General features: G+C 38.8%; 4 protein-coding genes across 4 annotated transcripts in view; 1 reads left to right on the forward strand and 3 right to left on the reverse strand.

Moving 5' to 3' along the window:
* The first annotated feature begins 1,964 nt into the window (after positions 1-1,964).
* Positions 1,965-15,658, forward strand: LOC101305610. Its single transcript, XM_004308423.1, has 21 exons — positions 1,965-2,991; positions 3,474-4,016; positions 4,099-4,215; positions 4,292-5,278; positions 5,363-6,310; positions 6,378-6,494; positions 6,671-6,853; positions 6,942-7,004; positions 8,028-8,099; positions 8,192-8,455; positions 9,261-9,380; positions 10,529-10,588; positions 11,354-11,397; positions 11,569-11,646; positions 11,736-11,820; positions 12,671-12,831; positions 12,930-13,046; positions 13,991-14,342; positions 15,104-15,215; positions 15,317-15,362; positions 15,463-15,658. The coding sequence occupies exons 1-16, from the start codon at positions 2,140-2,142 to the stop codon at positions 12,794-12,796; spliced, it is 4,659 nt and encodes a 1,552-aa protein (XP_004308471.1). The 5' UTR covers positions 1,965-2,139; the 3' UTR covers positions 12,797-12,831; positions 12,930-13,046; positions 13,991-14,342; positions 15,104-15,215; positions 15,317-15,362; positions 15,463-15,658.
* A 1,619-nt stretch (positions 15,659-17,277) lies between these two features.
* On the reverse strand, positions 17,278-19,204 carry LOC101305895 (putative Holliday junction resolvase-like). Its single transcript, XM_004308424.1, has 6 exons — positions 18,908-19,204; positions 18,757-18,816; positions 18,554-18,666; positions 18,201-18,269; positions 17,563-17,614; positions 17,278-17,415 (listed from the first exon to the last, which is right to left on the reverse strand). The coding sequence occupies exons 1-6, from the start codon at positions 19,202-19,204 to the stop codon at positions 17,278-17,280; spliced, it is 729 nt and encodes a 242-aa protein (XP_004308472.1).
* A 419-nt stretch (positions 19,205-19,623) lies between these two features.
* Positions 19,624-23,299, reverse strand: LOC101306183. The gene is made up of 2 exons (XM_004308425.1): positions 22,904-23,299; positions 19,624-21,511 (listed from the first exon to the last, which is right to left on the reverse strand). The coding sequence occupies exons 1-2, from the start codon at positions 23,297-23,299 to the stop codon at positions 19,856-19,858; spliced, it is 2,052 nt and encodes a 683-aa protein (XP_004308473.1). The 3' UTR covers positions 19,624-19,855.
* A 969-nt stretch (positions 23,300-24,268) lies between these two features.
* Positions 24,269-27,972, reverse strand: part of LOC101306474 — a 7,702-nt gene continuing 3,998 nt past the window's right edge. The window contains exons 5-11 of the mRNA XM_004308426.1: positions 27,735-27,884; positions 27,152-27,279; positions 26,966-27,074; positions 26,574-26,891; positions 25,746-25,868; positions 25,348-25,646; positions 24,269-25,238 (exon numbers count right to left, since the gene is read on the reverse strand). Coding sequence (XP_004308474.1) covers positions 24,719-25,238; positions 25,348-25,646; positions 25,746-25,868; positions 26,574-26,891; positions 26,966-27,074; positions 27,152-27,279; positions 27,735-27,884 — 1,647 coding nt within the window. The 3' untranslated portion in view covers positions 24,269-24,718. The remainder of the gene's footprint in view (positions 25,239-25,347; positions 25,647-25,745; positions 25,869-26,573; positions 26,892-26,965; positions 27,075-27,151; positions 27,280-27,734; positions 27,885-27,972) is intronic.

Genomic DNA, 27,972 nt, shown 5'->3' on the forward strand with positions numbered 1-27,972 from the left:
AGAGAGAGAGAGAGTCCTGTTAGCTGATCCCCTACCGTATTTGTAGTTTTATACTGTATATGGAATTTTTTTTGTTATTACAGCGGTAATAATGGTAAAATTTGATTCGCATACAATGGTAAGTGAAATGTAGATCATGAGGTTACCTTAAGTCACAAGCCATTAAAATATTGATATTTGAGTTGTAACTTAAGGTAGTTTTTGGTTGCGTTGCTCATGTGCATATGTTCCTGATACTAAAAGAGTGAAGTTGGATGACAAAAGTCTGAACTCTCAAGTGTGTTTTGCTAGGAATCGTGAAGAGTCAAAAACATACCAGTTTTATGTTTTTACTACAAAGAAGGTGATTGTGAGCAGGGATGTCGTCTTTGAAGAATATGTAAACTAGAATTGGGGGAGGGCCACTGAAGAAATAAAACAGGATGTGGTAGAATGGGGTGACATTGAAGAGAAAAGATTGAAGAGGCTCAAAGTGAAAAAAAAGAAGAAGCAAGGAGGTGATGAGACTCTTGAACAAGGAGGGGTAACTAATTCATCTTTAAGTGGATCATTACAAACAGCTCGATCATCGAGCTTAGAAGAAGGGGATGAAGGGAGAAACATAACAACCGTCTTGGATGAAAGACTGTGAGCGGGGAAGGACTGTCTGAAGAAGAGAACTTTGATAATCTTGTCATGTTCACTTCTTCTGATGATCTAGCCACGTTTGAAGAAGCTGCTATGTGTGCAAAATGGCGGGCAACTATGAATTCAGAAATTGAAGCTATTAAGAAGAATAAGACGTGGGAACTTACAACCCTACATGAAGAAGTGAAGAAAATAGGGGTAAAGTGGCCATGGGTGTTTAAAACGAAGTTCAATGAAAATGGTGAAGTGGATAATTGCAAGGCCCGGTTGGTAGCAAAAGGATATGCACAGCAGCACGGTGTACATTAAAATGAAGTTTTTGTGCTTATTGCTAGATGAGATACTATTCGGATGATTATAACTTTGGCAGCCCAAAAAGGTTAGTGTATCTATCAACTCGATGTCAAGAGCGCCTTTCTACATGGAGAATTAAATGAGGCAGTCTATGTCGAGCATCCACAAGGTTTTGAGAAGAAGGGTGATGAACATAAGGTGTACAAGCTCAAGAAAGCTCAATATGGACTCAAGCAGGCCCTTCGGGCATGGTACAGTCGGATTGAAAGCTATTTTGCTAAAGAAGGATTTAAAAAATGCAGCTATGATCACAGTTTATTCGTCAAGACTGAGGCAGCTGTGCACCTGAAAATGTTCACGAGCTGTTTCTTCTCCCTGTCAAAATCTATTGAGGCGAACCAACCTTCATTGCCGGAGCAAGCACACTTTCTCATAATAAGAACAAGAAAATTATGAACAGATGAAAGAAAGATGTTGTTGTAGATTGTTTTCTCAAAGATCTAGTACAGCTGGGTTTCAAAATTAGGGTATCGATGTCCTAAAGTAGGGGAATGATTTATTGTGCCAGCAATGCGTTGTGAGCTAATAGCTTTTCACAGCAGTATCCCACTCCTTACAAACAACAGGAAAACAAAGATGGTTAAAAGAGATCCAACAACTTATCCAAAATTAAATAGTGAAGGTCTTTTAAAAAACTTGCCCGGTAACTAGCTAGCGCAGCTGTTGTTACTGAAGGTAACAATCATGTCTCTACGGCACAGTTTCTCTTGTTAGAGCCAGTCCTTAAACACATAATGATCCCTTATCGCTAGTAAAGTTTTTTTTTATAAAAACTATAAACCGAAAAATTTTTAATTAGTCATCAACTTAAGACCGATGGTCTCATACTAAATTTCTTTTCATGTCACGAGTCTCCAATTATTCGACATCGTGAGTTTGTGACATGAAATACATAGAAATTTTTCACTGTTTACCTCCAAGTTACAAAAAAAAAAAAATTTAAACTCAAGATAAAAGCGCTATCGTTTTGTAGGGGGTGAAATGAAATTAAAGACCAAAAATCACCAGTGAACGACACCTAACAGCTCTCACACCGCAAAACCGGAGCTCTGTTCACGCTCTTGCCTGAGAAGCCTAAACCGGTGCCCATTTCTCCCCTATTCTCTCCCCATTTCTCTCTCCCCCTCTGCTCCGCCCCGGTGTCTCGGAATCAAAGAAATGTCGAAACCAAACCCTAAATCCCCATACAATTCCCGAATTACCCAAAACCAACTCATCGACTCTCTCACCTCCCACATCTCCCTCTACAATTCCCACTCCCATTCCTCCTCCTCTCCCAATCCAAACCCTAACCCTAGGTCCTCCATACTCAAATGGCTCTCCTCCCTCTCCCTCCACCACCGCCAATCCCACCTCACCGCCGTCGATCCCAGCTTCGTCCGCCTCCTCCTCCAAATGCTCCGCAAGCTCCACACTCACGGCCACGGCTCCTTCATCATCCTCCCCGACCTCCCCTCCGGCGACCTCCCCACTCTCTGCTTCCGGCGCTCCGGCGCTGGGCTTCTCTCTAGAGTCGCCGAGGCGAGCCAACCGGAGAAGATGATATTCGAGTCGACGCGGTTGTTTAACTCCAGAGAGGGAGAGAAGGTGGAGGAGTGTTCTTGCTCGGTGAGGGAGATTGATACGGTGACGGTGTGTGAGGATTTGGTTGAGGATTTGGATAGGTTTGTGGAGGCTATGGATGAGATTTCGAATGGGGGATTCTTGAGAGGCGAGGAGAGTGATTTGGGGTCGGATTGGGTAGAGTTGAAGTGGTTGAAGGACAAGGGGTATTATAGTATGGAGGCTTTCGTGGCGAATAGGTTGGAGGTGGCTTTGAGGCTTGCGTGGCTGAATTCGAACAATGTTAGGAAGAGAGGGGTGAAGTTGAAGGAGAAGATCAGTGCGGCGGGCGTGGCGGCTACTGTGTATTGGAGGAAGAAGAGGTGTGTGGACTGGTGGGGGAACTTGGATGCGGCGATGAGGAGTAATGTGGTGACTTCGGTGTTGGGGAAAGCAGCGAAACCGCTGGTACATTTTCCGAAACTGTATAGTTTTTTAGTAGTATTTTGAGTTTGTTGTGCCACAATTTAGTAGCTGTATTAGGTGGAGAATGCAAGAACGGTTTCGATGTTTTTAAAATATATTAGTGATTGGAAACTGATTTTTAGTGAATGCTGGATTAGTATGCAGAGAGAGGAGAGGTTAATGTTATAGGTATAAATGGTGTAGAGAGATTTGAAAGTGCTTAGATCAGTTATTCAATAAAAGTTCTATTCCCTCCCAAATTTCGTGTTTTTCTTTAGCTGCATTGCGATGCATATGTAAGCTCAGAGTGGTCCTCCACATCAAGTATTGTATGAGATACTTTATATATAGCAGTGCTCATGTTCTTGAACTGTAGTTCATATTTAGCAGGAGGTTACAATATAGTGTTACATTTTTTAGATAAATTTTGCATAGGTTGATTACCAGAAGAATAATGTAGTTTTCTTTGATCATTTTAAATTTAGATTCATGAGATTCTGAAGGGGACAAGTAGTGGGGTAGAGGATGAAATGTGGCTCCTCAACACAGGAATGGAGCAACCATTGAGGTACAACCATATTGTGTCTATGCGCAAGACTGTTCCAAAACTTGTGGCTGACACAGAATTTGGGTCAAGCATTATCCCAGCTTCTCTTTCTGGGAAACCTGCTTCCTTAGCCGATGCATTTAATAATCTCTTTGTGCTTCAGGATATCATAAAGATGATATCATTATGTTGCAATAATGAATATGATAAAGGGAAATTCTTCTATAGCACATTGAGTTCAATTTCTACCATTTCTGATTTTATACTAAGAAAATTACGAGGATTTCTCATGGTTCTCTTGCTTGACTGCACAAAACTTGAACTTTTATCAGAGGGAAATGAAAAATGCTTATCTAAGAAAACCAAAGCAAAGCCTAGTGCTTCTAGCCGTAAAAGTAAAGGGAGGGCCAGCAATATGAAAAGGCCAAATCCTGTTCCAATGTCATGTACAGATGAAGTTTTATGTGAAACGTCTGCCAAGGTACTCTTTCAGTCCACTGATGTCCTTTTGGATGCAGAAACACCTTTTGGAGATAGTTGTAATTGCTTCAATGTTATGCCAGGATCTCAGTGTGTTGGCTCATAAAGAGAAGGCAGATTCGGTGGAGTCCAAGAAGACGCATGATAAACATCAAGAGGTGGAGATTTTCAAGGAGTCATCATCATCGAAACATGAAATGGTTATACTACTTTTTAATTTGAAGCACATTTCTCATTGGTGATTTAAATGGTTTGTAACTGGTAGCTTGTCATCAGGAACATGCACAAGCATTGGCTGTTGCAAAAGTTCAGACAGCTGCGAGGAAGGGTAGGAAAGGGAAAGGCAAAAAGAAAATAACTGGCTTGAGGAATGCTGATGATATGGATAAATTAGAGAGATCAGTCGCGGAAGCTTCTTCTTCTTCTTCTTCGGTTATTGCCAAAGATACCACTGCAAAGTCAGATCGAACTTTTGGTGATACAGCCTTCCAGAACATATTTGATAATTCAGCTAGTTGTAACAACCCTTTGCCAAATTCAATTCCTTGTGGTACTGCGAATGGACCTCTTAGAGATGAAGATGCCACCAAAAGCAGTCAAGAGAACGATGGTATTGGTTCCAATTTATGTCATAAAGTTTCGGGAAGTTACCAGTCTTCAAATAATATTACTGAAATCCAAAAGAAATGTCCTGGATCAGAAGCTGAAGCCTGTAAGGTAGATGGAATCATGATAGAGTCTTCAGTGCCTGAGGTAGGTAAAATTGTGATAAAGTCTTCAGTGCCTGAGGTAGATGATACAGTTTCCCATCGTAAAGATATTGATAGGCTGGAAAAGCACGCTGTTAAGTCTGGTGTGAAAGAAGTTTTGCCAGAGAAAGAAATAAGAGCTTCGGATGTAAACCAAGAAGCTGTTCTGTTGCAGGACCAAGAGAATGGAAATAATTTATATCATACTAGAACTCCAAGTGCTTTTGAATGCCCTCCTTATGAGTGGCCTGGTGTAGCTTGTGCCTATTTTCCACCTGTTAACTCACATCTCCCACCTGCCACTGATCGATTGCATCTGGATGTCGGTCATAACTGGCAGAATCACCGCCAGTCTTTTCTACCGACAATACATCAGGTGAGAAACTCGGCAATCGAAGGTGGGTGTAATCCAGTTCTGACTCGACCACTGCCAATGAGTATAGATTGGCCCCCAATGATTCGAAGTGCTCGTAGAGTGGCTCCGTACCGGACCTGTAATTATGATTCTGGTTTTGTCTCAAAAAAGCAGTTTACTTTTCCACAGGGTTTTACACACACTGTCCAAATAAATGCAACAACCATTGATGATGAAAGGAAGTATTCTTGGGATTGTGCAGACCTACCTGATCCAACAAAGGCATATGAACTAGTGGATGAATGTGACAGCCACTGGATATCTGAGGATGAAGTTGAGGTCCAAGCATTTTCTGGGGCAGATTATAATCAGTACTTTGGTGGTGGTGTGATGTACTGGAATCCTTCTGATAATACCGGGACGGTTTTCTCTCGCCCCCCTTCCCTTAGTTCTGATGATAGCTCATGGGCTTGGCGTGAAGCTGACATAAATAGGGCTGTTGATGATATGGTTGCATTTTCTTCTCCTTTCAGTACGAATGGTTTGACTTCGCCTACTGCTTCCTTCTGTTCTCCTTTTGAACCTTTGGGATCTGGAAACCAGCCTCTTGGATATGTTATGTCAGGAAATGAAGTACCAGGCAAGGTGCTGCATCCCTCATCAACAATGGGAGACACAGTAGTAGATGATGAATCCTCCGGATCTATGGCTGATGTAACTGGTGATATTGAAGGGAAGACAGGCGATTCACTGCCTTACCCCATTTTGCGGCCAATCATCATATCAAGATCAAGAGACTTTAAGCGAAGCCATGATCATAAAAGCCCATGTGTTCCTCCTACTATGCGTGATCGACCTCGGATAAGGCGGCCACCCTCGCCTGTGGTGCTTTCTGTCCCACGGGCTCCACGACCACCTCCGCCATCTCCTGTGAGTGACTCCAGAAAACACAGGGGATTTCCAACTGTTCGATCTGGTAGTTCTAGCCCAAGGCACTGGGGTATGAGAGGCTGGTTCCATGATGGAGCTAACTTGGACGAAGCTTGTTTACGCATGGATGGTGCTGAAGTTGTTTGGCCCTTTAGAAATAATAATAATATTTCAGGCCGCCCGTTGATTCAGTCTCTTCCTGCACCTCTGCTGCAAGATAGACTGATTGCTATTTCTCAACTAGCACGTGATCAGGAACATGTAAGTTGAGAATTAATGTTTACAATCTTAAAATATGACAACGTCTGACGATATTTTCATTGTACAGCCGGATGTTGCATTCCCCATTCAACCACCTGATTTACATAATTGTCCAATACGGAAGGCCTCTCTCTCTCTGATGCACAGCCTCGTGCATAACGAGATTGAATTTTTTTGCAAGAAGGTACAATCATGGATAGGTCATCATTATCATTATATTATCCCTTCTTTACCATCACTATTTTTGTTTTCCTTTCTTTCTCAAATTCTCCAATCAGAATGTTTGTCAAACATTTGTAGCTTTAATCGTCTTCAATGTGTTGTTACATTCTACTGAATGTTTGATATGATGGGTTCAAGGTTGCTACAGAGAATATGGCTCGGAAGCCCTACATCAATTGGGCTGTCAAACGAGTTACACGGTCTCTCCAGGTGCTTTGGCCCAGATCCAGGACAAATATATTTGGTTCAGTTGCAAACGGTTTGTCCCTTCCAACAAGTGATGTGGACCTTGTGGTTTGTCTACCTCCAGTTAGGAACTTGGTAAAAATTTTCCCTATCTAGTTTCTCACTTAGATCAATCTCTTTTCCAGTACTTGCCTTGGAAACTTATCTGCTGACATATTTCTAGGAACCCATTAAAGAAGCTGGGATATTGGAGGGCCGAAATGGTATTAAAGAGACATGCCTTCAGGTATGTTAAGGGAATGCTATACATCACTGTTTTAGTGGAAGGTCGACGGCAGTTCATTTGATTCTTTTTTTTATTGGTTGAGATATTAGTGCTGAGACTGCTCAGGTGTTTTAGTGAATGAATGGAGTTGTTTTATAGACTGGCTTATCAATGGTTCAAAGAAATGGATGAACAATGTGTATATCTGCAATCAGTCTATGGAAGATTTTACAGGGCCGACATGCATTGATTGATTAATGTAAATCAGTTCCATGTGGTGGTCGATAAGCTCCGTAGAATGATGATTGCACTAGCTCCCACTGGTGTACCATTAGATGCAACTGGTCTACCTCCAATTCGAGTTGGTCTACATTAATCTATTAATGAATTAATGTACCCACTGGCGGACCTAGTAAGGGACCAATGGGGGCTTTTGCGCCCACTAAACTTTTCTCATACATATATATACGAGGTGATATGTATGGTAAAATGAATGAATCTTAATATCTTACTACACCTCAGCCCCCACATATCAACTTCTTTAGACCTATATTAGCTTCATTTGGCCAATTAAATTATAAGTTAGAATTGTTAGATTGTTAAAACATGCCAATACATTTCTCTAGTTCTCTTTTTTAACTTGTTCAAATTTATTTGTATATCAATGGTGAACACGCCCCCAGTCATATAAAATCCTGGGTCCGCCACTGAATGTACCTGCAGTTTATGTTGTTCATTGAAAGGGGCTGCATAAGTTTAGGGACACCGATGACTTCTTCTTGAACCATTTAGAATTTTGCCTCCTCATTAGTTATTAAACTATTTAGTTTGTACTTCCATGTTTTTCCATATGACCGCAGGTGTCAAACTTAATTTATTCCTACATGCATCCCATGAGCAGAATTTATTATTATTATTATTATTTTTTTCAGTCACCAGATTTATTCTCTTCCTTTGTGTGCTAGGGTTGCACCCCTTACCGTAATATCTTGATTAATTTTCCTGTTGCTTGTTGTGTGATATTGTCTTACATTGGTCTTGCAGCATGCTGCCAGGTATCTTGTCAATCAGGATTGGGTTAAAAATGATTCTCTTAAGACGGTGGAAAATACAGCTGTAACCACTCTTCTTTTCAACTTCCCCCCTTTTCTTATTTTAAGGTTCTTTCATTTTAATGCTTTTCCTTATTTTACCCTCTTTATTCTTAGATACCGATTATAATGCTTGTGGTGGAAGTTCCCAACGATCTAATTGCCTCTTCCGCCTCTAATGTGCAATCACCAAAAGAAGAGGCACCTCACAATACTGGTGAACCAGACAATAATGCACACTCCAGTGGGGTTGTTTTAGAAGAATCTGCAATGCCTAAGTGCCCACAGATAACTTATGATGCTACAAAGGATTCAGTATCAATTCGCATTGACATCAGTTTCAAATCTCCTTCTCATACAGGATTTCAAACTACCCAGCTGGTAAAACTCTCTTTCTCTTTCTTTCTCTCTCTCTCTCTCTCTCTCTCTCACACACACACACACACACACACACACACACACACATACAAACACACAAGGTGTGATACATAATTTAGGGGCTGTTACTTGTGAACTTAGTTTTTGCGAATTCTCGCTGTTGATTCGATACTAAAGAATCAAATTGTGCTCAGTAGACCATTCTAATTAGGGTTTACTGCAGAATGTACTGTCTTTTTTTATATTTTTTTTTATCACAAGGAGCCTCTCTTTTGTTGAGTTTCATAAAAGACTTGGGCTCTCCTGCTGTATTTGTTCTCACAGTTTTCTTTGGCAACTTGTAAGAGAGCAATTTTCAATTTTCTCTGGAATGCACTCTCATACATATGGCACTACTAGAATCGCCCAGCTTTTCTGATATGTGAGCTCTTATACTACTACTTATGAAAACAGTCATATAGTTAAGTACGCAGAAGCATGGCACCATTTTCCTCCCAGGAACATTAGTCTTTGTTGCTTACTGGCTTTTACTCGTTACAAGTTTATCGTTTTCTTTATACATTCTCGCCTCCAAAATACAGATTTCCATTCTTATGGCAAAATGACATATCCTAATATATATATATTCATTGGATCTTAACCTTTCTACTTTCTTAATTTTTATTTATTTTATGGATAGACATGCATGTTTAATCTTTTTAGTATATTTTTCTCGAGAAACTTTTGGGCCAACTTTTGTTGACATTTATAATTTATAGTTTCTTAATGTTTATTTAAATTTTTTATAACTATAGATGGTCATTTGCAGGTTAAAGATCTAACTGAGCAGTTTCCAGCGGCTACTCCCCTTGCTTTGGTACTGAAACAGTTCTTGGCAGATCGTAGTCTGGATCAGTCTTATTCTGGTGGCTTGAGTTCCTACTGTTTGGTGAGTAATGCTGGGAACACTTCTCGTCGGGCTAAGTGTAATTAAATTATATTGATGCATATTTTTTGAATTTATCCATGTTTCAATAGGACAAAAATGGTGTCAAAGGTGACATAGAGCTTTAAATATGAACTGAACATTATGCTTCATCGAAGTAAAACTTATAGTTCTTTAATACTTATTCTTTTACTGGTTAGTAGTGGACTTAAAATATTAAATCATACAATTATATATAATGTTGCCACACAAATAGATATGTAATGTTGACCAAAAAAAGGTACCAAATCATTGATTTATCTAGCAGCTGTGAGATCAAGGGCTACTTCAGAGATTGTAGCTTTACGATCAGTCGTAGAGACCTAAGATATGGTGAGGCTTTGTCAGTCACCAATTTTTGGCAAAGCTGAGCAAGATAGTCTATGAACAACTCTTTTGGTTGCAAAGAGGGACTTATACTGCAGCTTGTTTCTAATTTAGTCCGGTATTTTTACAATGCTGGCTGAGGATAGGTTTGCAAAGTTCTGTTCATTTTGAGTTGTTTTCATAGATCAGGAACAGAGTGAACTATATTGCTGAAAATTTCAGTCTTTATGGAACTGATAACCTATTTGATTTGGCTGTAAATATTACATCACGAGTTTTTGCAGGACCAACACATTACCATTATGTTATGAATTATTCAGTTGGGAATATCAGCATATTCTAGTTGAAAAGGATATAAGTTTACATATTCTAGTTGAAAAGCAAATGTAATTGGTAGCTGAGACAAAAAAAATTAAGTATGGTAGGCAAGTGTATGTGTGAATTGGAAAGTTTTTCTTTGGTTTAGAAAGTTGAAGATAAATTAGAACCAGCCATTGGCTAGGTATGAAGTGTCACTTGATTTCCTTCTCAATTTTAGGAAGCATGAACATGTCAAATCTACTTGAGCAATTTAAGTAACTTGGGTACAGTTCAATTGGCTCTACTGACCTGTTGTGCTTTGTTAGTGGAGCATTGCATGATATAGTTTTGCATCTTGAATGTTTGTTGATTATTCTGTTAATCAATCTTTGGTTGTATTTTTAGTGATATTTTTGGTAAGAAAATGCAAGTAGTTCAACTGGTACTCTAAATGTATTGAACATGCTGTTTCACTTTTATTGTAGGTACTACTGATAGTGCGTTTTCTCCAGCATGAGTATCATCTTGGCCGACCTATCAACCAAGTAATTTCATTTGCCACATCATTTCGTTTTTCTAGCAAGCTATGGTTTTCGTTGGATGACAATATATAATACTAGCATTTATAATCTTCTGACATAGTAGGACACTTCTTACATATATTGTTTTCACAGGAATTATAATACAATGTTATTGTGGTTTCTTCCTCTGCTTTTGTTGTAAAGGTTGTGAAGCTATGTGTAAAAACATGTAATGATTTAAATTAAGAAACAAAAATATAAGCATTGCGTGCTTAAACCTAAATCACAAATTAGCGAGTAATGGAATTTATATGTGTGGTGTCAATCAATTTCATTGTGCTGCATATTGTATTGTGCACTGTCCCATGGGCTTTGTTGCCATGGCATCACTATTGTTGCCTAGGCTTGTTTGATTCAATAGTGTTGAATTTTTAACTATACAACATTTCAGGACTTTACACTGTTTGAACTGGCTTTTTCCTTGCCAATGTAAGTAAAAACACCATATATAGAATTTCACAACCCTGTAGAGATAGAGTGCTTATTTTGATGGGCTGTAGACACCCAGACCAGACTGTTCTTGCAAAGCACTGAATATAGATCTGAACAATGCTGGAAATAGTATTCCATGTCCTGATATATTTCTCCTGGCAAGTTCGGGCGAATTTCTGTGGCTGGGTGTGGTTTGAAGTTCCCTTTCAACTTCAGTTGTTTCTGTCCTTTTCCGTTCCACATTTGTGCTGATGATTATTACTTGTTTGCTTAACTGCTATACTAATGATCTTGCAGAACTTTGGAAACCTTCTGATGAATTTTCTTTATTTTTTGGGTAAGCCAATTGTTGATCATGATTTCTTCTGTTTTATTTATTAATTAATCTATTTATTTATTTTTATCATGTATTCATAGTGCTTCTTTGATTTAGCTTTAGACTGATGATAAGCCTATTTAATAACGCGGGAACTACATGGCTGTTCTTTAACATTTGATCTTTTTCTTCCTAGGAATGTTTTCGATCCTCGGCAAATGCGTATTTCAGTACAGGGAAGCGGTGTTTATATAAAGAGAGAAAGAGGTTGCAGGTAATGATGGTACCCTTTTCTTTCTTATCCGTGCAAATATGGATTTCGTGACTTCCAATAGTTATATCTTGTTTGTCTACTCCATGTAGCATCGACCCTATACACATTGATGATCCCCTTTTTCCGACTAATAATGTGGGACGCAATTGCTTCCGGATACATCAGTGTATCAAGGTAAACTGTGTTACTTTTGGTTGGGTTATCATGATATTTACTGATTAATTCCTGATAAATTTGTGCGATAACCTGATGTTTGTCAAGAGACAAGTGCATAAACAATTGCAATTGTCATTAGTCATTACTGATGACATAGTATCTTGCGCATGAATCCACATGTTAACTGTGTATTATATTTTGAATGCTAATAATAAGGACTCTGGCTACTGTTTGCACAAGCAAGAGCTAAAACCTTTATGAGTATGCCTGTTAATAACATACTGTCGTCTCTCTGGTACTGTCCTAATGGGGTGATTTGTTCCTGACTCTTCCAAGGGAAATTCTACAATGTGGTTATGTACGACATGCATACGTTTGTGCTCCAAGTAGTAAAAAGTTCTTGAAGTAGTAATATTAGTCTTCAAATTGGTAACATGAGTCCTCAAAGTGGTAAAACTTTTTAGTTAATATGAATCCTCAAGTGGTAAAATGAGTCCTTAAAGTGGTAAAATGAGCCCTAAAAGTGGTAAAAATAGTTGATGTATGAGAAATGTTAACATACCGCAGCTTTACCCCTTTTGAAGATTGTTCCATGTGCAACTAGGAGCTATATTTTCTTTTGACTTGGTTTCCAGGATGGGAAGGCATACCCCGTCTGGAGGCTGGCCTGATACTCACATATATGTACATATCCTCTTTTTATTATTAATAATATTGTAAGAAAATTACTTCCTACTAAAGAAACCCAAGTCTTAACACTTCAATTAGCTGTGTTTTTATTTCTCCGTCTCAATATTTTGATTTATTAGGTTTTATAGAACAAGTATTTTTAAGTTTCTCACTTCAAGAGTATCATTGGCTGATGTAGGCATTTTCAGAAGCTTATTCTATTATGGAGACTGAGCTTGCTTCTCTTCCTAATGATGATGATGCTGAATCAAGTCCCCCATATAGACTGCTTCCTAAAATTATCCCGAGTATTGATCTATCATAGGCATGCTGTTGTATGGAGATCATATGTAGGTGTAGGTAATCTATGATTTGAATGATGCTTTTGCTTCTCAATTGTATTTTTCTCTTCTTTAATTTATTAGTGATTTTTCCCTTTCCCTCTTTCGCTGTGACAGGTGGGTGTTCAGTGGACCAAAAAGTTACCTAGTAGTGCTATATTTATGTTGAGGAAAGTCTACTTCTTTCATCAAGCTGGAGTTTACTGGTGGAAGGGGGAAGTAACATTATCGTAGGTAGTTTGGTTATGATTTATGTCGCATCTGTTCTTTTGTCATGCTAGTGATATCAGCTTGCACCAATATTGACACTCATTTTTCCAAATTAGAAGTTAAATACAAGTTTTCTTTCAACTGTTACCTCAGACTAATTCTTCAAGATGCAAACTATGAGAGTTAGAAGGGCCTTCAGTGTAGTTTTGGAACTTCATTGCAGAATAAAATTTATACATCTAATGAGTTGAAAATAAATAAAATGCCCAAGGTGAATCCATTATAAAATAGAAAGTATTATAAAAAAAGTGCTAGGGATTGTTTCTAGGTACGAATATCGTCAGTTGGTTTTGTAGTTTTGAGGGTGTGCCATTTGAGATTTAGATAATGGTATTGCAACTTAAAAAGTTAAAATGTATATTTCACCTTTGATGGTCCTCACATAGGTGCTAGTCCCACTAAAGATGGATACCATGCAAGTGTCCCTACTCTCTACTTTGGCAACTTGGCATAATAACAGTTGTAAGAATGATGGGGAGCAATAACCTTGAGCATACATGGTCAATTCTGCCAGGTTTTCTTGGTTATTCACCTTCTAATAACTTAACCCAAGTTCATGACATTTTTTACCCATTTCTCCAAAATGGTCCCTATTGTTTTGAAGTACCTTTCTCAGTCTTCATTCTTACCAGGCTTTGGACTGTAGCTTTTTCTGTTGCAAGCTCATTTGTTATTTTCTCTAGTTAATATTGAGTATTTGGTTGGTCCTTGTGCATATATTTTGTTTTGGAAGCAATGGTTTACATGAAAAATAAGAGTGGGTCTTCTCTGACACATGTGCCAAGAGAATGTCAAAATGAGGATTTTCATGTTTTCTTTCAACACTGAGGATTGGGTCATGAGACCATTATTTATTCATGCTGTGATTATCATATCTTTTCTTATTATATTCATTATGTTATTTTCAGTTGAGATGGAAAGTTTGCCATCTGCGGTCTGCGTACATCTTCGGATCTGGTTTGATTTGACAAAGAAAGTGCAACCGCCCTTAATTAGTAGCTGCTACATCACTTCTGGGCTTTTATTCTTGGTTCTTTCAATGACTTCAAGTTAAAGACAAGCCAAGTAAGCTTGTTTAGATTTTCACCAACATAAATAAAGTAATGGGAACGTGTACTTACTGTTCTCTGGGTCGGACATCTCCACCAGCACATTTAATTTGTTCTTGCCCTGGTCTGATGCATGTTTCATTCCTTTGGGTGGAAGAATGATCAACAAGGAAGAATCAGCTTTGGAACCATATATGGGAGACTACTTGTGGTAATTCTTATATGAATCTCCAAAGCTTATTGTCCTGATATTTTAGGTTCTCCCATGTCTGTACTATATTTTGGGGTGACAGTCAAGTGACTAAAGTCACCCTTTCAGATTTTGTGTGGTGATTAGGTGTCTGCTGGTTTATATCGAGTTCTGGATAACCAGCTGCTAACTAGTTGTGTCGGATAACTTTTGAGACCTGATTTGGTTTTTGATGATGTTGCCCGGGAAACCAAAAACTGGAGAATAAGATCTCTATCCCATTTCCCTCACGATTCTCTTCGATTTTCCACATACTGGAAAAGCCAAGAAAATAGAATTTCTAGTTATATATTTCCGTATACAAGTGCTCATATAACATTATAAAATATTGAAGTATTGGTTCATCAAGTTCGTCGACTCACAGTATGTTGTTCATGTGTAGCACCACTGATTCATATTAGTAGTTTGATTGCATTGTTTTATTTTATCCTGCTCGTTTCATTTTGTGTTTGGGGAAGCTGCTCATTAGGTTGAAAACTGCCTCTCACAAAGCATGAGTAAATTGTAGTTCATTTACTATTTCGGGCACAACTATACTTGACCGAAGAGTTACAGTGCTTTCCTATGTTTAACCTTTGGTCAATTCTTTTTCTCACATGCACATTCTTGGGTCCCCACCCACTTTTTTTTTTTGATGATTTCATTTTTCTTTTTCCTTTATACAACAATTTTGTGCTTTATCTGTTTAATTTGTGTATATTGGTTTCTACTTTATTTTATAGGAACAGGAGATTGAGCCATAATCATCACTGTGTGCATTGCCTCTCAAAGTCTTGGTACACTTGTGAACTCAGCTCGTATGGTTTCCTACAGAAGTCTTTCACAGAAAGCAAGGTCAGTCAACTGATTGTGCATCCTATAGTGTTCTCGAACCTTTTGTGTACTTTTAATTAGGATCAAAGTGTAACTAACGATTCTGTATTTTTTGCTTGCAGGTTGGCACAATTAATGTAGTTAAAGATGGACATCATTCGTTGTCTGGTATATTAAAAAGCTTAAATTTCTGACATTCTAACACAAAAATGAGGTTTCCATTTGTAGCTGAATCTGTAGCTCATATGATCTTACAACGTTTTCTCAGATTGTTTTGCCATTCTACATAATGTTGGTCAAAATGGTGGCTGCCGCAGAGAACAGGTTCACATCGCATTATGCAGGTCGACCATCAGAACCAGCTCTCGATGCCACCACACTGAATACTGTTCATTTAGGCAAAAAAACAGAAGCAGTTGTATAACTCTATCAAAATCAGGCTGATTGATCAGCTCATTAGCAAATAGGTTGGTTATACTGAAATGATAACTCTAGTTTTATGTTAAGATGACCTGTATATCCAACAGCGAGGAGGTAGTTGGATGTCCTACCTGTACAAAGATGAAATTGCTAAGAAGAAAACGCTAATCCTTTTCTGATTCCCAATATGTTGTTTTCTTTTCTTCTTTGGAAGTTGGAACCCATATCCCTAAATTCTTGTTTTTTTTGTTTTTTTTTTTCTTGCACTTTTGATATAGCTCGAAAATCTCTAGCACATAGAGATTGTGGATTAACATAGCACTCAGTAGAGAAACAGAACACAAATTTCAAAGACATTTTGGTTGTTCATTGATAAAATAACTGTCATCACTGTGTTCTCCGATTGAATCAGAATTGGGGACTTGAGGGAGCGAGGGAGAGAAGGGAAACCTGGAGCTCTGATTTAATCATGGTGGAGACGTGGTGGTTGAGAGACTCGGCTAGCTCCGCTTGCTTCTCTTTCTTAGCCATATACTGTGGTTGATTCTTATGAATCCTTAATAGGTTTTCTGGAAAGTTTTATGTCTGAATAGTGAATTATACGCCTGTCCACTGAAATATGATAACCCAAAATATTATTATACATCATTGAAAAGAAAAATAAGTGTCGGAATTAGATTAGATTGCTAGCTTTTGTTACATCATAGAGCTGAAGCACATTCATAATAAAACATAACTTGCGCTATTTTCAGCGTCTTATCCAAACTTTGTTTTCAGATGTGTAACTGCATCCATGATTCCTCCTATATCACTCGTATCAAGTTCACTTCTCCAAATTGTATTAATCACATTAGGTGCATCACAAACAAGGCTTCAACAACATGTGGTTTACTGATAACCTAATTATTTAGTTGACTCCAAAATTTTATTAAATTCCAATAGTTTCAAACTCCCAATAAACTCCTTTTCAAAAAAAAAACTCCCAATAAACTCAAAAGGTCGAACAAGGAGTAAAGTTGTATATATTGCAACTTATGATTGTGAATGCACAACTTAGATAGTCACGCTAATATTGTATTGAAACGCATTGTAAATTTTAATTGTAAATAACAGTGCATCTGTGTGACAGTTCATGACATTCAAGTGCACTGAGCGGATATATGGTCTCGACTACCCGAATTGTCAAATCCAATTTATTGATTACTTGCCATAGCTAGAAGGCCACAATTTGTATTGAACAGAAGTCATTACTGTTTTATGGTAATTCTAAGGTGTCGAGGAGGGGTGGTGTGTAAAAATGAAAACAAACAAATGTCAAATAAGTGAAAAAAGCTGGTGAGGTGAGACAAACGGATAGCAGTTGAAAAAATGCTACACATACGACTAAATTTGTAATGCGATATTTACAACTAGGTTTTCAATATTTTCATACTGCTAAGCTTCAGGCTTAATGAAAGACATTTCTGGGCCGTAAGAGCAAGAAAGTACTGTCTGCATACTGCTGAGCTGATCAGTGCTACCGACTTCTTGCAACTGCAGCACATAGACTCCTTGCGACCTGGTTTGTCAAATGATTGCCGCTTCTCCATTGTATATGCACCTTTTGAATGAATACACCAAAGACATAAAAAGACTAGGTGTTTGACAGTTACAGTGAGAATAGTCAATCCTCATCGTCTTCAGAGAAATAATCAACGTCTTTCGGTGGACCTCTTCTAAGTCTTTCTTGCAGATCCAAATTCTTGGGCAGTACAAGCTCAATACCTTCACCTGACATGGAAAAATATCGCTCCAGCACCATCTGCAAATAGGGATTAAGACAAAATATATTTTCAATCATTCACTGCTTCGCTTTTACATATATGCACTATAGATCAGCAAGTTTACAAAGCCTAAAGTAGTTAAGATAAAATAGAGTATACCAGAGACAATAGATTTTATTGCATACCATGGCAGCGTAGGCATCAATTTGGCTTTGACGATCTGACCTGCTGAGGCCCCTAGAAAGAGACTAGAGCAAGTTATACACGGGTGTACGGAGGTACACTTTATTGGACGCATCATGTTTGATGTCATATAATCATCGGTTATGCCATAGAATAAGATATTTGATACACTTCCTCTATTAAACATATTATTGATGACTAGGCATGTCAACTATAAACCACTGTAAGAAACCACAATTGTTTCTCTCATCTGGTGCAAAAATTGATTAACAGACTCATCCACAATTGTTTCCCACCCAACAATTTCCACAATTTGAAATGAAGCATTCAGTTTTGCATACTGAAGTAGACTGATCCTGATGCAACAGCCTTCGTGATTGACCTAATGGTTTATCTAAAGTTAGTCTGATAACAATTTATAAAGCCCATGCACAAATTACACAAAGAAAATGACCAATATGATTATATCATAATGAGTTCATAGTGGTGTTTAGCTATATTTCCACTCAAATTTGAAACACCCTTTTAAGATCCAAACATAAGATGAAAAACTACACAAGATGGAAACTCTAGAACCATTGTCAAGCAATGCAAAGAAATATTCAATCATCAGAACAGTAGGTTTGGTTTAAGGAATTACATGTTAATCATTCGATCCATGGCTTCGATGGATGTCCCATTTTCATCCTGCAGGTATACTCTCCAACCCCTGAAATCAAACACTTCAAATTATCACTGCTTTTCTAAAAGCTCTAAAAGAATAAAAAGTCACAGTGCTTATAAGTTATAACTGAACACAAAGCAAAGCACCCTATAAAAAATAACCGTATCACATAACAGTAAACTTTTGTTTCATGCACCCACATGCAATACAAAGAAATGTACATACATAAGAGGATGTCCGAAATGATCAAATGTCCGTATCTATTTTCTCATGCTAATTCTCATTCAAAAAAAACTCGACAAACAAACCAACATATCATTACTAACAACCTCTCAGCAGCACTAGCAGCAAGCCTCCCCGCGACACTCCGAACTTTGTTAGACTGAGGTGTCTCCTTCCCATCACTCGATCTCGGAAGCCCGATTATAAACTCATCTGCCTCCTACACTATGTCCACCTCCTCTCATTATCCAATTCCACAATACCAAAAATTCAAAAAATAAAAAATAAAACTCAAACACATTTTCAGTACCTGTTGCTTTGCTATCTCCAGCAGCTGAACCTCAAGCTTTTGCCCTCTCAAATTCAACACCTGCAATTCAAAAAATAAAATAAAAATCAAGTCTTTAGTATTTCAAAGTTGATGAAATTAAATGGGAGCAAATAATTGGCGGGAAAATTACGGTGAGGGGACGAACGGAGAAGCCTTTGCTGAGGGCGAGGCCAGTGCGGGACAATCCCAAGTCTACCCCTACGCTGAAGCCGCCTCTCCAGTTGGAGTCGCGCTTCCGGCGGAGGGCATTTGGGGGAATTTCATCGATGGAGACTGCCCTTATTGCGTGGCGGGGTTTAAGAATTTGGGTGAGGGAGAGTTGAGGAGAGTTGGGGGCGGTTTTGAATCTCGGAACGGCGGCGTTTTTGACCGGAAGGTGGAATTGGGTTTGAAACGGTGGAGCTGCTCCGAGTGAATGAGTAGACATTTCTGGGGACCCAAAACCCAAAAGTGTAACGATGATGAGGATAGGCCTACAAAAAAATAAATAACATAAAGTTAAAAAATATTTACTTCAATAAATGAGCCTTTAAAGAAAAACACACATGACACATCAGTGCTGAAAAATATTTGTCGTCAAAGACTAACGAGAAAAACTTAATAATTGATGTTTTCTCCTATGAATATTATGAGCATTCAGTTATATTCTTTTTTGTTTAGTACCATTTGGTCTATTATTTGATGTTGAAGTTTGAAAATTGTTTGTTCAGGAATGATTCTATTGTTACGTGTATCTTATGAATGTGATTTTCTATTATTGAGCTTTTTATAATTAGATGTTTGGTCTACCTTTATGCAGAAAAAGCTCTAATTTTGCCTTGTCATTAGAGAGATAAGCAACCATGAACATCAAAAACCATGACATATGTATCTGGATCGACAGGATATGCCTTTTCTTTGATTTGGAGACAGAGATGCAGAATGTTTCGAGTTCACAGAAAAAACTAATTATTTAGTTCAGTGGCCAATATAAACTGTACAATGGCTAAAGAATTGGATCTCAGGTCACTGAAAGGCCTTGGTTAGAACCTCCCTAGTTCAGTGGTTTCTCCAAGAAACACTGGATCTATTAAGTTGGCTACTTCTTGGACTCAGGCTCTTGCATTTGGTTCTCAGGTTCGTGGTAAACTGGAGCGGAAGCAACAACTACACATTCTTTATCTGATGCTTCAGAAACTTGCTTGCTTGGGACTGCGCTCTCTGCTGGCACCACAACTGAATCATTTATAGGAACACTTGCCTCCTTTGCATGAATCTGCAACGTTTGATTCTCAGTGTTTGTGTCTGTGTTTCCGGCTGCTGGGGCTTCAGAATTCCCGGTGACAGATTGTGGCCGACTTTTGGCACCTAGAGTAACTGCAGTTTGGATCCCATTTTGACATATCGCTAGTATTCCTTGGATATGTGATTGCAGTTGATTCTGAGTTTCAACGTTTGTTCCTGAAGCTGTTGCCACGGGAGATGTAGGCCCTCCTTGTGCTTGGGTTTTAGAGAGCATATAAGACATCAAAAGTTTGCCCAACAGGACCTCAGGATCATTGCCACCTTGCTGGACTTGGGCCAAGAAGACCTGAGGATCAATGACACCTTGCTGAGGGGGGACTTGCTGTACATGAGGGGGACCTTGTTGTACATGAGGAGGCGCGACTTGCTGTACATGAGGAGGGGGGACTTGCTGTGCATGAGGGGGACCTTGTTGTACATGAAGAGGCGTGACTTGCTGTACATGAGGAGGGGGGACTTGTTCTACAGGAGGCAGGACTTGATCTACAGGAGGGGTGACTGAAGTTGATGCAGCAGTTAAGTTAGGTGGGTAAAGGGCTTGAAGTCCCTGTTCTCCGTACAAAGCACGGTGGCCTTGAAACCTCTTGAGGGTTGCTAGGTGCTTTTTACCACTCAAATGACTATCAAAAACCACCTGTGACTCGCACTTCACATTGCACAATTCACATATGAGAGGATTCACTTTGGGTTTAGGAGGCTCAACTAGTCTTCTTGATCCTTCATATGTCCTCATATACTTACCCCCTCGACCCCCTCGCATCCTACGTTTGAATCCACGGCCCCGAGCTGCAAAGTGATCCCTTGACTTGTTCTCAGGTTCTTCAGAAGCTTCAGAGTTTCCCACCATACCTCGCCGATCTGTTTCATTTCTATTATCATCAGTAATTACTTCAGAGGTTAATGTTCCTTCTGAGGGCCGCTTTTCCTCAGATCCCTCAACTTTCTCAGTCTGACCAACTTCTGGTTTTAAATCAATGTTGGGCATTTGTGCATTCTTCTGTTCAGTGTTGACTTTGTTGCGTTTCTGCAACTCCTCATGAACCTGCAGAATTTTTTTATGCCGCTTTCCATTTTTATGCTGCTCAAGGGTTTCAAGAGTGTTGCAGTCAACCCTACAAAGTTCACACCAAGCCATACGAGGAAGTCGCCAGGATGAAGCAGAAGACACTTGTGCTGTTACAGGTAATGGTGCGTGCAAAGGGACCAATGCTGAAGGCGGCTGCTTTAAAGCAGCTACGCCTTCAGCTGGTACAGATGCTGGATTTGGATTACTCGATGCAGCACCATACAGTTGAAAGTGCCTACCACAACCCTGGCCACGTCCCCTACCATGGATGGGTGGTGCCGAGCCATCTGGTCCATGACCATGGTAACCCAAATGGCCCCGACCACCCCCTCGGAAGGGCCTATTGCCCTTCCTTCCTCCACCTCTATATGGAGTTTGCCCAATCTGCAGAATAGAATTTCAGGATAAAGCAATCCATGTAATGATATAATTACTGATGATTTCATGAAGAGGATAAAAGACTGATTAGTGACATTTTGAAATAGGATGCAAAAAAAAAAAAAACACAAACAAACAAAGAGATAAGAAACAAGTAAAATCACGATACACCTTTATTGAAGAGTGAAGGGAAACATGTAGAGGAAAATAAAGTCAAAACAATCTGACAATATTCAAAAGCACTTTGAAGAGACAACGTGCAGACTCAATTCTGAAAAGTAAGGCATTTCAACAACAAGATTAAAACAATAGGTTTACTACCAATGCCTCAGAATCATAAAGCATTGAAATATTTTCTTCAATTTTCATTATTAATAGAAAGAATCAGAATAGGTATCCCCCAGTATACATTTGGTTTGGTACGAACACATAGTGAGATGTCATTAAAGATTTTCTCACAAGCCCTCAACAAAAAACATTAAAACTCCAGGCTGGCGAACTTCAGGGTGCCCAAAGTTAAATTAGCTGTAAGGCTGGCAAACTAGATTTGTATATAAACCAAACCAAATCTTTGCAAGTTCCGATATGCATACCTAAAGGTTATAGAGTACCAAAACATGGAAGTGCCAATAATTTATGGTTATTCATTGTAGGAACCAAAAATGACTTGTGTACAAATCTAGTTCATGCTTAGGTTGTTATTTAGGCTCGGAAACAAGCTTGTGTATGAAACAAGCTGAGCTCAGGAGACTGTTATTTTGCTCCATCGTTATGACGTAATATATGGTACCCTTTACCCCATACTATTATTATTTCTTTTCAATTAAAACACTCATGATGGAGCCATTGTTCCAAGAAAAAAAAAAAATATCTCTTGGCAAGAAAAAAATAGTATACAATTAAGCACATAGCAGTACATGCTAGCCTTCATTAATTCTCCAAAAGCATAGCACATATACTCAGTTATTTAAACAAAATCCTTTTGAATAACCAAATCAAACTAGCAAATCATCTTGTAGATCTGTAGAGCCTATATTATTTCATCTATAAACATTGGCACTAGTAAGAGCTCAGTGCTGATGCTTAGCGTAATCCAATTTCTATCAGAAAAATCATTAGTATCTCAACATGTACTTCATGCCTCTGAGAACTCCACACACCACCACTTATTACTTATAACAATTTATATCGGGCCACAGGTTCTCTATATCTGCCTATTGAGATTTTCGACAACTTCAATATTTGAAACTGGATATGGAAGCTAGCAACTTTGAAACTTAACAAAATCCTGGATTGCAAATATTTCACATTCTTAACAACAATGACTCCAAATTCATAACATTACCAAAACAAAAAACTTAAAATTCAACCAAAGCCAAATAAATATAAAAGCTTTACCTGCGGTTGCGATGCCACCTGCGCCACCGCCACATTCGCCGGTGCCTGAACCGACCCAGAACCCGAATCAATAGGCTGATGCTGATTCTCCACAACCCCATGTCCATAATAGGCATTCTGCAAATGGGTCGTCTCGGAATCCGGCGCCGGAATTGGGACGCCGGGAGGGTGAATGGAAGTGGGTTCTTGATAGAAGTGGGGGTAATCTTGGTAATATTGGTAGGAGTGGTTTGGGTCATAGGAGGAGGGGTAATAGTAAGAGTGAGGATCATAGGGTTGAATTGATGAAGGGTCTGAATAGGGTGGTGGAGGTTGAGCTTGGTAAGGGTGGGGGTATTGGTTAGGGTCAGGTTGAGGGGTTTGTGTATAGGAGGAGGAGGAGGAGGAGTAATCCATGGTTGTGGTGTCTAGGGGTTTGTGTTTGATGTAGATTTGAAGTTTTGTAGGTGTGTTTTTCATGTTAGGGTGGATAGTGGACTTTGGATCAGCTATTGTTAGTTTGGGACATATAACATGGATCATGGGCACACTAGTTGTGTTTGAGACTTTTTTTTTTTGGGTTACATGTGTTTTTGAGGGAGGTTTCTTTCATGTTTTTCTTTTTCTTTTTTCTTTAATCACACGAGTGTCATCTATACTGAAGAAGTCACAAGCGGATCAGTATGAAAAATATGATAATCAAGCAAGAACATCTAATGGATCAAAAGGCCTGAATATAACTTCATGAAAGAAAATGGTAATCAAGAGGACATCACTTTGTCCCCTATCATACTTTCCGTTTTTGAGAATTTCAGATATTGAAATTTAAAATTTTTGAGAATCAAGGATTCACTAAAACGATTGTTCCCCCCGGTAGCATAGAAAATTTCTCCACTAAAACTTCAAGGGGGGCTCTAATTATGGAGATCGGGCACATTATAACGATATTGGAAGAATTTCACTAGAGCTTCAATACAATTGATCTTCAAAGGTCAAATTGTGGGGATCTGTACCTAGATGGCTAGATCAGCATAATGAAATAGTGCCAGTTTTCAATTTGCTCTTCTGAAGGGTAAGGAATTTCTTTAGTAGCAGGCAATCACTAATTCCCTGGTCGATGGAGATCCATCCCAAACTCGATCTGCTTCCTATTCTTTTGGTATATATACCATTTTCCGAAAACAAAAAATTATAAAAGGAGGCAACTGCCCCGGAAAGATAGAACTAAGAAAACAAACTAGCCAGCAGTCCAGCACCAGTGCACCACTGGAACCAAATTAGGAGGATTATGAAGAATGCATGCTTCATCATCTCAATTACTGTCCTATGATCATTTATATAAATAAGAAAGAGGTTTGATGAAAGGAAAGAAAAAAAGAAACACCATTCCAAACACTCCAAGGCTTTTGCCTGGGAGAGAATATTAAATATGAATCTTTCCAACTGTCATTTTCAATAATTCGCTGTGACAAATCTGAACGAGATCTGTAAATGGGAGACGGTATAACTTATATTTGCAATTTTCCCTGGAGATATTGGTACAAAAGCTGCTTGCTTTGCTTACAGCCTTCAGGACCCCTTCTGTTTTTTACTCGGGGCAGTCTGCTGGCCTGTACATGAATGCCAACGATAACCTTTTTGCTTTCAGAGAAAAACCTCCCTTAGCTGAAAGGCAAACATGGTCATTCAAACTAACTGTTGGTTTCTCGGTATACATGTAAAACTCCGCTAATGGGATCTACAGGGTCTTCACCAAAAACCTGAATCCTATCAGTGATATCCCCCTTTGCATCGTCGAATGGAACTCTATAGATTTACCAACTAGTCCCTAATATCTTATAGTTCAACTTCTTGAAGGTCATCCCCAAAACTACCACTGCTTCTTTGAAACTGCATTGATGGAGTAACACTAGGCATATACGATAATGGGGACATACCTACTGCTGTTGATTTTGTTTCATTCCTTATCGAAGGATTGCTTGCTTCACTGAGGCTTCCGCTCCATGACGCCACTCGACGAGATTCAGGCGGAACAAAGCTACTGCCATTTGTCAATTCTCCTGCTTTCTTTTGTACAATGTTATCCATGCTAGGAAACCGTTGCATGGTCATTGACGATGGTGTTGAGGTTGGCGGAGTAGAGAATGTGTCTACTGATTTTGGAGGATTGTTCTTGGTCATAAAAGTATCTTGTGTGCTTTCTCCAGTTGTTTGAACTGTTTCCTGATAGGAAGTTACTGGACTGGGGATGAAAAACTTGGGATTGGAACCACCCCCTGGTTTAGCTGCTGGAAGAGATGGTGGCTGAAATAAGTTTCCTGGGGCCACACCGCCTTTGTTGAATGTATCAACATACCTAAGATTTTGAATACATCGTACATTACAAGACTGGGGTTGCACTTCATAGCAATAGACATAGAGCAAAGTAATGAGGAGAGAGGGAAATAGAGAATCCCGGAGACTACCTCGAGCGAACACCCATACGCCCACGTGCAGAGAACTGGTTTGAACTGGGTGGAACCGGTGGTGACCCTGAACTCATAGAAGATGCTGGACTTTTGATTTCTGGCCCACCAACTGCATGAAAACTAGTAGTTTTCAGCGCATCATTCACGTTGTAATCTTGCATTCTATTCTGGATAGCTGCCATAGTTGGCGGAGGCGGTGGTAAGGCTGCTTCCTCAGCTGGAGGTTCAGCACCTTCTTCTACCCATCGCTTGAGTTTCTCATCATAATAAAATTTATTTGCTTCGCCCAATTTAGCCTTCAGAAGAACATAAAGCATGGAAACTTGTGAGGCTGAAGTGAAAAAAAGGAGGAAATGCACTCATTATATTATAAAAGATATAACAAAGTTAAATACCTGCTTATCTGACCGGGATTTTATGACCAGTCCTAGAGTCTTTTGAAATATCTGTGACCCAAAACCAAAACGTGACCCACTAGATGCTGACGCCTTTTGTTGCGTTGTAGAGGCATTCACTTTCTTGGATGAATCAACCTGATTGAACACAACATGACCGCTGTAAAATTTCTTTCCACCTCTCTGTGAATGCACCTCAGGTGAACTTTAAAAATTCAGGTTTTCCTCAAATCTCAAAGTATAAAGGCGCTATATTGTAATGCATAGAAATGAAGTTTTAAATTCAACTTTAAATATCCTATCTTTTTAGAGCACTTCCAATAATCCACAACTTGGAAGTCTTGTACACTTGACCCTCAAAGAATTAATTAATTCTACCATGCATCTTTATTATATGTATCCAACGCATGAATTATATTCGACTCATGTTTGTTTTCCCTCATTTTCTTCATATTACACTATTAGAGCACAAAAGGGTTATTCCCTGAGAAAAAAAAGGAACAACACTACCCAGTTGTACACCTACAACTAATTAAAACTTGCAGGTGGAAACAAAAACTTCATCTCATCGTGACATAATAAACTATAAAAATTTCCCATTACAACTACCCCAGATATAAAACTCTGGCGAAATTTAGCAGAGTATTACATTCAAATATCACCCATGGGAAATAAGATGAATACTGTTAGTCTGTTATCAATGAAAATAAAAAAATAAAAATGGCCCCATCTGCAATGTTTACTTTAAAAGGTCTATTGAAATGATGTTAAGAGTGTTGAAGAAAAAAAGGAAAATAGAACACTGCTGGCTAAAAAATAAGAATCTACCTTGCTCGGGCTTTTCCCAAAGTCTGGCTCTGAAATGCTTCTGTTGGGCATATTCAGTTGGTTACTATCAGATATCCTTTCACTTATTGGCTCCATTGATGCTGACGGCATTAACGAAGACATAACCATTGTCGATTGACTGTTGGGTACATTTGCATTTCCTGGTTGAAGAGCTTGTTCATTAAGCTGAGCAAAGCCTGGTGCTGTTGATGGAACAGGAGGAGGTAGGCCCCCAACAACACGATGAGCAGTAGTATCAATAAATGTACGCAATTTACCCATCAACTTGGTTGGAGCCAAATTTATGCTATAACCACCCTGTACATAATGTCTCTGTAAGAAAAAATAAACAGGGAAACAACAATCAAAGGAACTGAATGGGGGAGAAATACCTGCTGGTGGGCTCTTATCCTCTCCTCCAGAGATGACACTAACTCTCTCCATATGTCCACCTCAGGTGCTCGACCAGTTTTCAAAGCCTTCAAAATTGCTTGACAATATCTGAACAAACAAATCGTGTACATAAGCTAAAGGAAAATCAGAAAAATACCATCTAGACGAACAATAGTTGTACTTACTTCAAAGCATCAGCAAGTTTGCCTACTTCAGCCAGCATGTGGGCATAAATAAGCTTATATGGCTGAAATGGTAGTAGAAGAAACTGAGGATTTCCAACTACCTTCGAGTATTCATACAGCTCTGTCCTCTGTCAACATATACAACAAATTTGTTCAGTTACAATCGGTTGCGGACCAAAATTAATATTATACTACGTAATATCTTTTCCTTTCTTAAACAAATATTATGGGACTATAAACTAACTCACACCAGAATCTACAAGCAGAATGCTAGATTTCTGACTATGTAAAGGAACCATATAGAAGACATTTTATAAGCACTAGAAATGAGGCCTAGAGCAATATAAAGCTAATAGCTTTATTCTACACACTGGCTTATGATTGACATGTACTAAAACTTTTATACTAGGCCTCTTTTCCAGTGTGATAGCCTCCGGTACAGTGACTTAAGAAGTGTATAATTTCCAGTGCTTTAGAAGCACTAGCAATATAAAGCTACAAGAAGAATGCTTTATATTGCATTCTAACTTTAAGAAGTGTATCAAACATGGGAAGAAGATTATCAACATGCAAATTAGAGCACCTGAATAGCCTCTGGACTGGCATATGTTCGTGGAAACTTCCAATGATCAGCACCGATAAGACACAGTCTTGAACTATTTGAATATTGCTCGAGGTTGGCTTCTGCAACTAAATAACATATGTGTGCAGCAGTTATCTGCACAAATGCTTTCTAGTCAGAATAAAACCATAGATGACAAAGGAATAAAAAATATACTGAAAAAAAAAAAAAAAAAAAAAAAAAACAACACACACACACA

Source organism: Fragaria vesca, linkage group LG7, assembly GCF_000184155.1.
Source record: "Fragaria vesca subsp. vesca linkage group LG7, FraVesHawaii_1.0, whole genome shotgun sequence".
NCBI classification, from domain to species: domain Eukaryota; kingdom Viridiplantae; phylum Streptophyta; class Magnoliopsida; order Rosales; family Rosaceae; genus Fragaria; species Fragaria vesca.